Below are 14,535 nucleotides of genomic sequence, written 5' to 3' on the forward strand. Positions count from 1 at the left end.
AAATGTTGCATACAATTATTTTAAATTATTATAGATTTGTAAAGCTAAGGTTTAAAAATGTAATACTAAGTCTTTCATACAAGTAGCTCATACAATATACCTACTTTTGGAAAAACAAATTCAACCTACCTAGGTATATGTTAAGTATTAGTTATTGGTTATGTTATTGGCTACATTTCAGTAAGATGTACATGACTTTATGTCTTCACTTACTAGTTGTAACTTGATATAAACAATTTTTTTAAGTTATAATAATACGGACATGTGGGCGTTGGGAATTTAGCCCAAAAGCCTCCCTCCTGAGTTCACTGCTGGTTTTTAACTCATATTAATATTTTGCTTTAATTACCTGACAAAAAATCATAGCTAGTCCAATAGTCACTGCTCCACAAATATTGATTAAAATATTGTATTTATCTTCTTTTTTGTTGCAGTTAACATAATATTGTCTAACATTATCCAACAATTCTTCTTCACTTTTTAATGTTAGGATGACAGACATAGGTGCAATAGCATTTGCAAACATCATGGCATCTTTTGAATATGTGGATGAAAAAAAAATCATTTTACATGTTTCTGGTAGTATATTAACAGAGACGATGACGTCATCCTTTCGCGACCATATTATTATTCATTTTTATCCACCCATGTCAATATTATCGTATGTTAAGATATTTCTTAAAAGTATCAAATAATGTTAATAATAGTAATTGTATAGGAACAATAGAAAACATTTTGAATTTACTTTTTTTTTACATTTCACAGTCGCAACGGAGTGATTTTCAACTGCTGCTTTTTCTTCTTGTTACGATAGGTGTATAAGTTGGGTCCTCTAGGGTCGAAACCAGGGTTTCATCACAGGGTTTCTATCAGTGATGAACTCGAATAGAACCACTCTTAAAGTTCCCCTGCCGAAATTCTCTTTGTTCACCGCTCTGACGTCGTTGAAGTCGTCGTTGACGGCGGCGTTGTCGCTGTCGTCGACAGCATCGCACCAGATGCATTTGGGCCCAAATAACACTGCCAGTCATCATCACCAGAATTTACATAGGTACTTGGATCTGGGGTAGGATCTATCCAACCCGTCATTTGATCGTCTGAAACAATATAATAGGAGAGACAAATATCATCATTGATGATTATCGTGACGACATTATAATTATATTGTAACACAAAATATGAAGTTTCATAATTGATCCTGTTTAATATTAAAAAGCCAGAGTTTTGTTTTCGTGTCAGATCCTCGGAGTTGAGACCCGATTAATATTTGCCATATTACTATCCGTCATACATTATTCATATATTATTGTTGTTCCTAGTTCGATAATGAAGACGGAAAACGGTCATAATACAGCCCTCCACCTACTTCAACTACCGTACTGCAAATAAATGTGCAGGCCCCTCATTGTATTTTAATTACTTATAAGTAAATATTGTAATGATCATTTTAGTATAAATTCCAAATTAGGACATTTTATTTTTAGAAAGGGTACATTATAAATTGGCTATAATATTGGTCACGCAACTTTATTTGCTGTTATACAGTCCTAATATTGTACGATCTATCACATTAATATTGAACTTTACGAAGCGTTACAACTCGGACCACCCGAACGCCAAATAGGCAAGAATGATTCTTTTTTTTTAGTATTTTATTTACTTGTGTCAAGTCCAGTACAACAGAACCTATCTATATACGACTCCGGCTATTTTTTTTTTTTTTGGGACAAAATCTCCGAACGACATTGTTAACATCATAAAGTTAATCCCTATCTGGAAAACATCTTTAATTCTTTTGAATAATCGCTGTCAGACTATTTTAAAATTATTGGCCTCTGCTGCGAAATTAAACGTAGCCATAGGTTAGGCGCGCTGGACGGCAGGTTTGGGTATTTTCATCGATGAAAATCAACAATATTAAATAATATAAAGCATTGGTAAAGTGTCACGAAAAAAAATGGCGCAGTACGAATGTATTGGTATCTGAGTAAGAGTAACTATGTTTAATCGCCGATAGCGCTCCTACAAATAGGCGGTTGGCGATACCGACTCGCGGTATATTTAGGAAAAGGTTGCCCTGCCGGTGAACAAATCTCGCAAACAAACAAATTCGAATTAGGTGTAAAGCGCTGAGCGCATAAATATAATAAATACGGATAATAATAATTAAATCGGGCGCCCTTAAATCTTACAGCTAAGAAACAAAATTGGCTCTAGCCATCTAAACTAATGACGGCAACTCGAAACATTGTGTCGTCATAATGCAATTTAAATATTAATTCATAAGATGTAACAAAAATAACATGCACAGCCAGGTAACTAGTACCAACAAATTTTAAAAGTGGCATTACAAATATTTAACCTGACGGTCTCCACAGCGTCGTCTAGATCCACACACGGCGCAAAATTCCCCGCTGGAACGGCGACAGTGGTCTTGGCGGACGGCAGGGCGTGAATAATCAATGCTCGGACGCTTGCGGTCTACGGCGGCCACAACAGCGAATCGCGGTTATAATGCTTGGCACATGTATAAAAAATTATGCACGCGGTTGCAGAAACAGTACAGTACGCCGACGCGAAAAAAAAAAGGTACGTAATCGTCGCGCTGACGCGTAGAGGCAGAGTCAAAAGCGACGACAACGGCCGATGAACCAAACGCCGAGCGCTCTATGTTCGGGAACGACAGGTGCGCCGCACCCGGCAGGCGGACTTACCGACAACTTGTGCACCGGTTGCGCCACCAACGGGCGCGTTGTCAACCCGCACCGGTGGTTCACCGATCCGCGTACGGACAAACTATTACATCGGAGATGGAAAGTACCTAAACGATTTGAACAGAAAAAGTATAAAATTATTTTATCTTTGAAATTCGATTATACACAAAAACAAAAACTCGTGACTATTATAGTATCAACAACAAAACTTAGTAGTTTTTTGTTGTTCCTCAACAATTTGATAAAAGTAACTCACGAGGTTTTGCCGTGTATCCGACGAAATGCTCAAAACTCAAAAATTAATAATTTAAATTTCGTAAAAAAATAATTTGCAGATGATTTCCTTAAATCTTACGAAACTGGCTTTTAAGTGAGATAATATAGATAGGCCAATTATTGAATAATTTTGCTATATAATATTAAAGCTAAAATATATGGTCGGTTCTGTAGAACAAACATTTTCCCATTGTGATACAGTTGTAAAACAGATACAACAACAATTATACATGTCATGGTGATACGATATCATCAATATAATACCATAAAAAGTCCGAAAATAATGACGCCGACAGTATTGAAAACGAAAATATTTCAGCAAATATTTGTTCAAAAAATAATTTAGTCAAAAATAATACAAAATATATTTACTAAATTCTATTGCATAACACTAACTTCTACTTCTACAAATATTTTATCCGAACTGTATAGTAGACGAAAAGTATGCTGTCTGCTAAAATAAACGAGAAAAATGTCATGAAATGCAATTTGGACACAATATTTTCGGATCTTTTACTCATTCAATAACCAAGTATTGTAATTGCCTCGATCCATGGAATCGGCGGCCCCTCTGTGCCACGTTTCTGGACCATATGACAGGCCGTAATTCTTCCTGTAACTGTTGATCACGCACTATTTGGTAGTCTTGGACTACAACTATCAACCTATAACAGTCAAAATCTGAACCAACGAGAAAAATGTCGACTGAACTGCGGTTCAGACACAATATTTTCTAATTGTTATGCTGCAAGCATTGTACTTACCACGATCCGCCGCCTCTTCGGGCCACGTTTCTCGACCTTGTCGGTAATTATGGCTGTGGTTGCAGCTGTAATGATTCATGATTATCCAGTTCAACACAACTGGACACTTCATCTTCACTATCAGAATCAGAGAAAGGACTTTGACTGTAGTCGCCGTCCTTCAATATTCCTGGCATTTTGTGAGTTGTGAACGACGAACGTATGTACTCTTCTGCAATTGCAACAATACTGGACTCAGTGTTGCCAGAATTATAAACTAGTCACACGCCAAACTTCTCTGATAAAAACGCCATTTATCGCCATAAAAAAAAAATGTTTATTAATGTCATCTATCGCCAAAATTTAGAATATGTAAATGTCAGTTAAGCTATAATGATCTTCTAAAAAATATATTACATTTATTTTATTCTCTTAAATCGTGAGTTAAACCCACCTATAAGTTACTTATTTATATTCATGGAAACTGTTTTTTTTTTAATTCCATATTATATATATGTACAAAAATTTATTTTCTATATACGAATGTCGAATAACGATGTACCTACAACGGTTGTAGTATAAGGTACAACACTACAACCAACCAAGTAATAACCAACAACATAATATTGACAAACTAGGTATTTATATAATTTTTTGTATTAATACATTATGACAAAAAAAGGTATGAAATTATTAAAATGTGTAATATTTATAGTTAATTAATTAAATTTTAATTAATAACAGTAGTCAGTTGTTACTTATTAGTAACTATTAAAAATTAAAAATTAAAAATAAAAATACGAGTAATACAAACATATAAAAATACAATAGTATAATAGTACAATTATTTAGATTAAGTAATATTGTTAGTCATAAAAATCTGGTAAACTTATTTCATTTACAATATCAACTAGTTCATCAGTCAACAATTCTTCATTTATCACATTATTTACAGTATTTACATTATTTACACATTTGTACATTATTTCAGAATTAAATTTATCATACATCAATTTAGATGGGGAAAATGTAGTGCAACATTTGTTCGTAGAAATGAATGTACATTTAATTCTTATAAAGAATCTAACATTTTAGTATTTATCCTATTTATAGCCTTAGTTTTAACAGTATTCATAATAGAAAAGATCCTTTCTACAACGGCATTACTTGATGGTAAGGAAAGGATTTTAAGAACAAATCCTGCTAATTCTCTAAACGCATAATTACCTCCAGCATCTTGATAATTGTACACTTAAGGCCAAAATTTGTGACTATCGTGTAACTCCTTTTCATTAAGGTACATTTTCCAGGTAACAGTTAACAATTTATCCAACTGCGTTCCCACCAAAATAAAATCAGTTTTATTTAGAAATATATCAATGAACGGCAAATCACTAAAGGGTGTATTTATTTGATTCAAGCATTGTGCAGGTGAAAATAATTTTAATTTTTTAAAAAATTCTAAATTATCAGGCAATCTTTTTTATTTCTTGCAACAACTCCTTAATAAAATTAAATGCCCTTGTTTCTATATATATTTTGTTTTCTGGAGACAAATTAATGTTGAGTATTGATTGATTATATCCAATCCCAAAATCGCAATTATTTGTATTTAAGTAACATACAGACGTATTAATGTTATCATATATACTTTGAAACCCTTTTGAAACTACTGCTCTTTGCATGATTTTTTTTGCCAAAAAAATAAATAAACTGCAAATATTGTCATATGATCTACCTAGATCTACAAAATTTTTTTGAAATGTTAAGTTTAAACAATTCAACTCTTGTAATATGGGCTTTATGATAATTGAGTATAGGTAATTATTATTATCTTGTAACATTTCATTAAGAGTTCTAGCGGTAGAGCATTTTTCTTTTCTTAATACTATATTAAAGTGTGTTTTGAGTTCTAACCAGTGTTCGAGAATTGTATTCACTACAAAATACCTTGCTAGCCACCGTGAACTAGATAATTGGCGAATCTGATGAAATTGTTTATTTTCAACACAATTTAAAACGTCAAATACTTTTTTATACTCGTCTCTTCTTGTAGTGCTTATGTGGAACCAATTATAGACTTCTCTACCGAGATAGTCAATTGTACATAGAAATTCTTCAGATGCTTTAGATACGGCATTATTTAAGGAGTGGCAAATACATCTAACAATCTGTAAGTTTGGGCTTTTTTGTTTTGAACGAGTAAAAAGAGAATGGAATTTTCCACTCAAATTATTTGCCCCATTAGCACATATACCAATTAAATTTGTTAAATCTAAATGTATTTCATCCATGAATTTACAAATATAATTATAAAGTGATTCAGCTGTACAACTAACAACTTCAATAATACCTAAAAACTGTAAATTTATAGATTCACTTTTCACACTAAAATATTTAATACATATGCATGGGTATTTGAAAACTGAAACATCAGTCGATTCGTCAACAATCAGAGAAAAATAACTGGTACCGATATCTTGGACGAGTTGCTCAATTAAGGATGGAGCAATGACATATTTGATTAACGATGAACATTTTGTTCTACATAGTTTTAAATTACCAAGAGTTGTACCTTTTCCAATTATTTAAAGTATTTCACACAAATGATCTATACTTTTAATTGCAGTGTGAGTAGCTATACAAACAGCTAACTTTAAATCGATTGTTTTTTGTTCATTAGTAATAACAATATTACTTAAAATAGATTGCTGATTTCTTACAGGATTTAATAACTTATAAATGGTGAAGTTGATTCCCCTACCCTACTATCTAAAGTTTTTTTTAATATTTCTACCTTTTGTTCCAGATACTCTTTCCCTCTTGCGCATTCCTTTTAGCCACTGTAGTTATTTATTAAATCGCCCTGATGTCCGTATGATGAAACTGGCCAATAAGAACCCTTAATTCCTTAGTAATTGGTATAACTCAACGACATCACCATCCATCATATGTAACGATTTTGGTGTATAATCATCAGCGATTCGTATACAATCATACACAAAACGCGACTCATCCTTATTAATAAAACCCAATTTTTTGCAGTATGTTGTTTTCATACAAACAAACGCTACATCAGGTTTCAAACGGAAATGTACTTGGTTGGTCCTGGCGCTAGTTGTGACACGTATACTAATGTATTCAGCACATGGAACTACAGATTCATTGCCAGCTGCTCCTCTCTGATCGGCTGCAACTGCAGCGCTGGTGCCACTTGTGGATGGCAAATTACTGGACTCTTCTTTAACGGTCGACATTTTTCTATAATAGAATTACAGTCAATAGAAATAATAATATGTGGAAGTGAGCATAGAAATATACTAAAATATTTAAGATGTTCTAGTATTCTACAAACGATTATGATGTTTATAAGATTTAAAATTGAATTAAGTTCGTTCATTTAGGTTTTTTTTTATTTATACAATAATTATACTTATAGTGAACAATTTAAAACAATTACCTTGCATAGTTCCAAATGAAATCGAATTCGATCGAATTTTATGGCGTTCCGCAGTACAATAATATTATGACTGAAACAGAAAAATTGCTAGACGTTTCGAAAACAACGGAAAACTCGGCAGTTATTAATTTAGAAATATTTACTAATGTTGTAATTGTTTTAAACTTTTTACGAGTGACTAGGTTATGATGGCGTTTTTTTATACGAGCAGCCATTATAAAGGCTATCAGGCTGTTATTGAAAATAAATTCATTGTAAATCCCAAGGTTTAAACTTAACTTTATCAAATGTTGCTGAAGTAGTTCCAATTGGAAATTCTTTTGATATTCTTCAAAAAATTCATACTTTTTTTAATTCACAGAAACGTCAATTATATCCTTCAACATCATCTTCAACATAATCTTGAAACATCAATTCATAATCAACTCATAAACTTAAAAGAGTTCAGTGTACATTTTTGAAATTTGTCACTATCCCATTAAGCGTAGGGTGCGCGCCTTATGAGTGTGAACCAGTGTTGCAACGTCTCCATTTGTCTACCCTATGTGATGTAAGGAAACAAGGCAATCAAAAGTTTTTTTTAAACTTATAAATGGTGAAGTTGATTTCCCTACCCTCCTATCTAAAGTTTTTTCCAATATTTCTACCTTTTGTTCCAGATACTCTTTCCTTCTTGCGCATTCCTTTTAGCCACTGTAATTATTTATTAAATCGCCCTGATGTCCGTATGATGAAACTGGCCAATAAAAACCCTTAATTCCTTAGTACTTGGTATATCTCAACAACATCACCATCCATCATATGTAACGATTTCGGTGTATAATCATCAGCGATTCGTATACAATCATACACAAAACGCGACTCATCCTTATTAATAAAACCCAATTTTTTGTAGTATGTTGTTTTCATACAAACAAACGCTACATCAGGTTTCAAACGGAAATGTACTTGGTTGGTCCTGGCGCTAGTTGTGACACGTATACTAATGTATTCAGCACATGGAACTACAGATTCATTGCCAGCTGCTCCTCTCTGATCGGCTGCAACTGCAACGCTGGTGCCACTTGTGGATGGCAAATTGTTGGACTCTTCTTTAACGGTCGACATTTTTCTATAATCTAATTACAGTCAATAGAAATAATAATATGTGGAAGTTAGCATAGAAATATGCTTAAATATTTAAGAAATTCTAGTATTCTACAAACGATTATGATGTTTATAAGATTTAAAATTGAATTACGAAGTTGATTCCCTATCTCCTATCAGTCCTATCTAAATTGCTTTTCAATGTTCCTAATGTTGGTCTAAATTATTATGCTAGTCATAATAAATTAATATTAACTACTACACTTCACAGATATATTGAAACTTAAAATATTCTTGAATATAACTTGGAAAGAAAATAACTGATGGGCGTCATTTTCTAAAAATGTTGGTACAGTCTTAATTAAATGTGCCATCACATCCTGTTACTTGGACTTAAAAATCCATAATAATAATTCATTAAATAACATTCATATACATTATTGATTTGATTATTGACCAACATTTCTCAAATCTGGTACAATTGCGTTTGTATTGGCTACATGACAAAAAATGACTCCACTCACGGTTCCCTCTACCAGCAATGGACCTTGATAAAACCTATTAAAATGGTTTGTTTTATTTCTTTTCTTATGTTTTGTGTTTAATAAATGAAAATAATTAATAAACTCTAACCTGTTAGGAGGATTTTGTAGTGTCATTGCAAAACATTAATTATCAGCAGGCGTCAATAAATCGTGGAAATTTGCCATGTTTCGTGGTGTCCGAGGGAAAAACGTACGTCTTTAACGCCGCACCCTCTCTACACTCTGTAGAAATGTAGTTCTTTGCAGCCTCTAGAAAACTAATTCATACATCATATCCAAAACAAGTATATATAGATATCAAAACTAACCATCACCTATGCATAGTTGCATATCATTTGTAAAAACTGTACAAAAAAAACTTACAAAATAAACAAAAAACTAGTTTATAGGTAGGTATTAACTTTACAATTGCCTGCATATAAATTCCACGTGGAGTATATGAATTTATTGTTTTCTCTAAAGCTCTCTTAGCCTTTCGAAGCAGTGGAACATTGAGGTTGGACTCTCTGACACCATGACAATGGCGCTTTGACAGTGTCAACCTAATGTTGGGAGAACAACCATTTTCCCCAACATGCATCAGATTTGATCGTCGCATATTGTCTACTAAGGTGGATTGCCTACCAGGGTGGCTTAATTCTACTTATAGCAGCGAGTTACACCCAAAAGGAGTTGAGCAATCACAGTATTTTAAAGAGTTGTCATTTTGTATGGGCAACGAAGTGCCCCGGATCTGAAACGCACAGGGGTCGGCTATTAATTATTATAAAACTAACTCTAACTGTACAACCTACGTGCTATTATTTTCGTTTGAAAATTCACGTCGTTTATTTAAGGAATGTTTTTAGGGAACGGAAAAAAGAAAGAAGGCAAATAATAAACATCTGATTTAAGAATTTCATTTAGAGAAAGCAATAACTACACACGAGCGAAGCCGGGTTCTTCAGCTTGTTAAATATAATTATTATCAAATAACATTATAATTATCATACCTGTAAAACGGACTAACCACACAAACAAAAAAATTATTGCACACATTTTTTGCCACCTTTCGACCCGGGTCCTTATCATTTTACGGACAACTGCCCCCGACCCGTCTCCCAGGCCCTCATACAGTTCTCAGGCGTATACCGTCGCCTTGGTAGCAGCGTCAAGCACTCTGTCGGAGTCGGTGGTGGTTGAGCATGGAGGGGTTTTCGGCGGCTTGTAGCCGTCTGCTTTGGTTGGGGTCTCCGTGATCTTCTTTTTGGATTTGATTTCCTAGGTGGGAGAGCTTGCTTGCTTCCTTTTGAACTGCGGGTTGTTGATCTAATCGGTTTCCATGTCCCAGCTATCAGGAACGTCTGGGTTTGACATCGTGGCTTCCTAACCTGAGAAAGGAGTGGGGTCACGAGGTGAAGGGGAAAATAAATTTTTTTTTGGGGGGGGGGGTTATTTTTTTTTGTCAGGGGTACCTCGTCCGGGTAGTGCTGTTGGGCCTTGTGCCCGAGTTCTAGGGTCGTCGGACCTTTTGCGCCGGAGTTATGGATAGCTTTGTAAACGGGGTGAGGGGAAATTTTCACGTGGTGGTAGGGTTTCAGGAGTCGTGGGATTTTATCCGCAACGCTCTCGGAGCGCTGGTTGTCGCTCACCGTCGTTTTAAAATTTTATTCGACCGACGCGATCGTGGTGGCAACTGTCGGCGGTCGCCACGGGTATCGCGGTTCTCCGACCGACGCGATCGTGGTGGCAACTGTTGGCGGTCGCCACGGGTATCGCGGTTCTCCGGGCGGCCGTGCTATTTGGCCGTATGATATGTGAAATCGCTTACCCTTGTCGTATTTGCTTGATTTTTGAGGTACAACACCCCTGATGGTATTGGTAGATGCGTGGTGATGTTGCCGATCTTACGGTGCCAAGAACGGGTCTGGTCGCGCACGATCAGGAATCTCGTGTGAGAGCGCGAAGGACGCTGCCGTTTGGGCGTCGTTGCACTCTGGGATTTGGCCCTACGTTCCCGCGCGAGGTCTTAATCTCTTGGTGTTGGCCTGCTGAAGAGTTTAAGACATCGAACGCGACAATCGGACTTTGGCGAACGAAAATTTTTTGGCCGCGGGCTGCGGTTTTCAGCGCACTTCAGTCGCGATTTCTCAGCAACGGCTACACGGATATTGGCGCTCTAAGGGAGTCGAAACGAAGCGTTGTGCTCTAGAATTATTCGGATCGGTTTGGTGTTTCCGGAGAAAAACGGCTCGGGAGAAAAAAAATGATTATGGGTACCTAACTCACTTAAAAATAATAAAATCGACAAAAGCTTAAGCGGGCTCCTAAATAATTATCTTTCCTTTAAATCTTATATAATAGGGCGATTCACTCCAATATCAAAACTAACAACACACTATTGAAACTGGTGAAGGTAAATTTGAAATTTTCTATGCCTCACTTGTACAAGACGGAGACAATACAAGTGGGGTTATTTAATATCCAGAACTTTCGAAATCGTTACTACATTTTATTGACTTTTATTAATTTTTCATCTAGATTTTCAGCAATCACAGGCCCAACTTTTAAGGTCTCGAGTCGGCCACAGCCGATTTGTGATGACCCAGCTTATAAACATGCGACGGGTAACATCCTGCACATAATTCAGAGACTTAGTCGCTATAATATAGGCAACAAAAACTCACACCATGGCTCCATCCATATAATATATTATATAGTTTATTTTATGCAAGGTTTTGTCATTAGTCTTACTTGCTATACAATTTATAAGTTCCCTTGAAACCTCGAAATACCAAAATCACGAACTTAGAATATCGTATGGTTTGGAAACGAACAGACGGGCGAGTGACGGAGAGCCAGGCCGCTTTAAAGCTTAAGACTTTAAGCTTGGGTAGGCAACTGTTTTTTTTTAACGATTGTAACTATAAATCAATTTTATCCTCTAAGACGAACATGTATCTATCATAATATAATTATATTTATTTTGAAACGTCCTTTACATCCTATATATAAAATAATATACACAAAACACACACTATATAAGGATATTGAGGATTGGCCAATACAAAATAAACACACACGACACTTTTCGGCCTGTCCAAATTATTACTTTTTATTAAAATGACACACGGCAGCTATAGTTATCATCAATACGAGCAAACTCCCAAATACATTAAATACACATAATTTGGGCACAGATCTATTTAAACACTAATTGGTTTTTGCTTGGTGAGTTTACCTCATCTCTGTGTTGACAGACACAGGAAAAGACACTTGTTAAACTATCACTTCTATATTTATGAGCCTATAATAGGAAATAGTGTATAAATTTACACTATTTATATAATCAATAATCCCGGTCGCCGGTACGGCGCGAGTTGTAGTGCGGTACAAATCGTTTAGGGTTTGATACCGTGAACCAGACATAAAATACAAAATAACTACAAATAAGATTTTGAAAACCTTGTTTGGCACACTTGCGTGTCTAATCAATGTGTATTAATGGTAAATAATAATGCGTACCATACCGGTGTTTGATTTTTTTTTAAATTGTTTTTAATATTTTGCTTTTTGTACTGTTTCATAAATGCATCATAGTGCCTACACGTTACACATACATTGGTGTAATTTATTATATAGGTTATGAATTATGATGGAGTAGACCGCCGATTGCGTCTTATACCTATCTAAGCCGATTAACGGCTGTCAACTTAAATGTACCTACATTCGAACGGACAGGCGTAAATTGCGCCCAAAGAAGGGAAAAAACTGTTAATCGCGTCTGATATTTTCCAGGTACAAATTTCTATGCAGGTAGTTAATAGAAATATGATTATTTCTATAGCCCAATATTTTACGATGGTCATTTAGAATTAGCATTGTTCGCAGAGGACACCAAGAGAGGCGACAATCACTGTCCTCCAAAAATTATTTTGTGGTTTACTTGAAATAAATAAATATAAGTTAATAAAAATGGAGAAAATTAATTTTGTTATGAAATAAAAGTTAATTATTTTTAAATTTTTTTGCCGTGAATTGTTTCAAGTCAAAAATGTTATATTTTTTCAATCACTGTATTGTGAACGAAAAAATAATTTTTAATGCAATTATTTTTTAGCATAAAAATGAATGCTACCTACTTATGATTAAACTTATAGTTTCAGTTTATCTGTACATGGCTAAATGTATGGTCTTGCTGGTATTCTGCCTGGTCGGGTTATCACGCGCCATGATTATGCGTCAACCCGACCTACACTGAGACAACATTGACAAGTATTGTGGGTCAAGGCTGGCAAACGAACTGCAAGTAATTTGCAGAGGGAAATATAATGAAGTACCAGGTGAGTCTTTAGATTTCCAATTTTTAATACATACAGTTCTTACAATTCTATAACCATGGTGAAATCTTTTACCCTTGTCACGACTCACGAGGACGCGAAGTGTGAACAGGTGACTCGTATGTTATATGATATCACATTAAAATAAGTGCACTCTGGGCACTATTTTCTAGCATCATTATTACCTGGCCTCATACCTTAGTACAGCATACATCTGTTTTAACCTTTGACATCTCCAACACTGATATGCCCAATAACTTTTTACAGCTGGCGAGGACAAGCTCTCTATCAGGAGACGTTTGGGATTGTCGATGGTCATCGATGAATGCTGTACACTGCCCTGCAATAGAAGAACGTTGAATATGTATAATGCATCAGTTCCCTAATAGGTACACAACCAATACAAATAATAAATTATCAAATTGTTTGGATCCACATAGATCTGTGTCAACTAGTTTCATTCAATTACTAACATTTATGATTTGTTTTTTTACAGTTAATTTCCAAAAATGTCGATAACATGAAGAAAAATTATAATCTGTAAAAATATTTTTTTTCTGTTAATTTTAATAATATGCAATTTAAGTACAAAAAAATAGCTGTGCGTTATCATTGTTTATTATGTTAATTTAATTCTTGTAATGGTTATACATTGGTTACACATTTGTGTGCTTTATTAAATATTGAATGACTAATATAGGCTAATAATAGAAGCTCAAATATAATAATCAGCTCAAAATTAAATATTTTTTCAGTTAGGGATTGAAGTGAAAGTTTAGAATATTGTTCAGTGGTTCAGTATGGTTTTAAAATATAATGAAAATAATGCGGTTTCTTTTGCACTTATTCATACATATATCACTAATGGCTTATAATAAATACTATTTTAATTTTAAGAACATTTGTAAAGTTGTGATTCAAATACTTGTTATAATATTATACTTTTGTAATTATATATTAGATATTTGTACCTATGATTTATTTTATTACTATATATGTGTATACATTTTTTTTTTTATTGAAACTTATCATCATTCAGCATAATATATGTAACTATAATGTATATTGTACTAAACATATTCTAGCTATGTTAGATAATATGCATATTATTATTATTTTTTTTTTTATTAAGAATAAAGGCTTCAAGAGTTAGGTCTTTATTATTGTCTGCGCTTGTGTTAACGCATAATTAAATAATATTATTTTTATTATAGCTACTATTTTTATAAGTTTTTAAGAATTGAGTGTTTTTTTAAATTATATTTTATTAGATATGTCCTCTCGATATACTTAATTATGTACTTAAATGTTTTTATATTTATAATATATGTTATAACTTATAATACATTGTAACTAATTATAATATGACATTACATTATATAATGCATCTAA

The 14,535-nt window shown here is 34.1% G+C and overlaps 2 protein-coding genes and 1 pseudogene across 2 annotated transcripts; 1 reads left to right on the top strand and 2 right to left on the bottom strand.

Annotated features, from left to right (window-relative positions):
* Nucleotides 1-6,636: 6,636 nt before the first annotated feature.
* On the bottom strand, nucleotides 6,637-6,990 carry LOC111041423 (small ubiquitin-related modifier-like). Its single transcript, XM_022325687.1, has one exon. It carries the CDS (start codon nucleotides 6,988-6,990, stop codon nucleotides 6,637-6,639), a length of 354 nt encoding a protein of 117 aa, XP_022181379.1.
* A 956-nt stretch (nucleotides 6,991-7,946) lies between these two features.
* LOC111041424 (small ubiquitin-related modifier-like) lies at nucleotides 7,947-8,300 on the bottom strand. The gene has a single exon (XM_022325688.1). The coding sequence runs from the start codon at nucleotides 8,298-8,300 to the stop codon at nucleotides 7,947-7,949; it is 354 nt and encodes a 117-aa protein (XP_022181380.1).
* A 4,646-nt stretch (nucleotides 8,301-12,946) lies between these two features.
* On the top strand, nucleotides 12,947-13,599 carry LOC111041421 (annotated as a pseudogene).
* The last annotated feature ends 936 nt before the right edge of the window (nucleotides 13,600-14,535 follow it).

Source organism: Myzus persicae, unplaced genomic scaffold, assembly GCF_001856785.1.
Source record: "Myzus persicae strain clone G006 unplaced genomic scaffold, MPER_G0061.0, whole genome shotgun sequence".
In the NCBI taxonomy this organism is placed as follows: Eukaryota; Metazoa; Arthropoda; class Insecta; order Hemiptera; family Aphididae; genus Myzus; species Myzus persicae.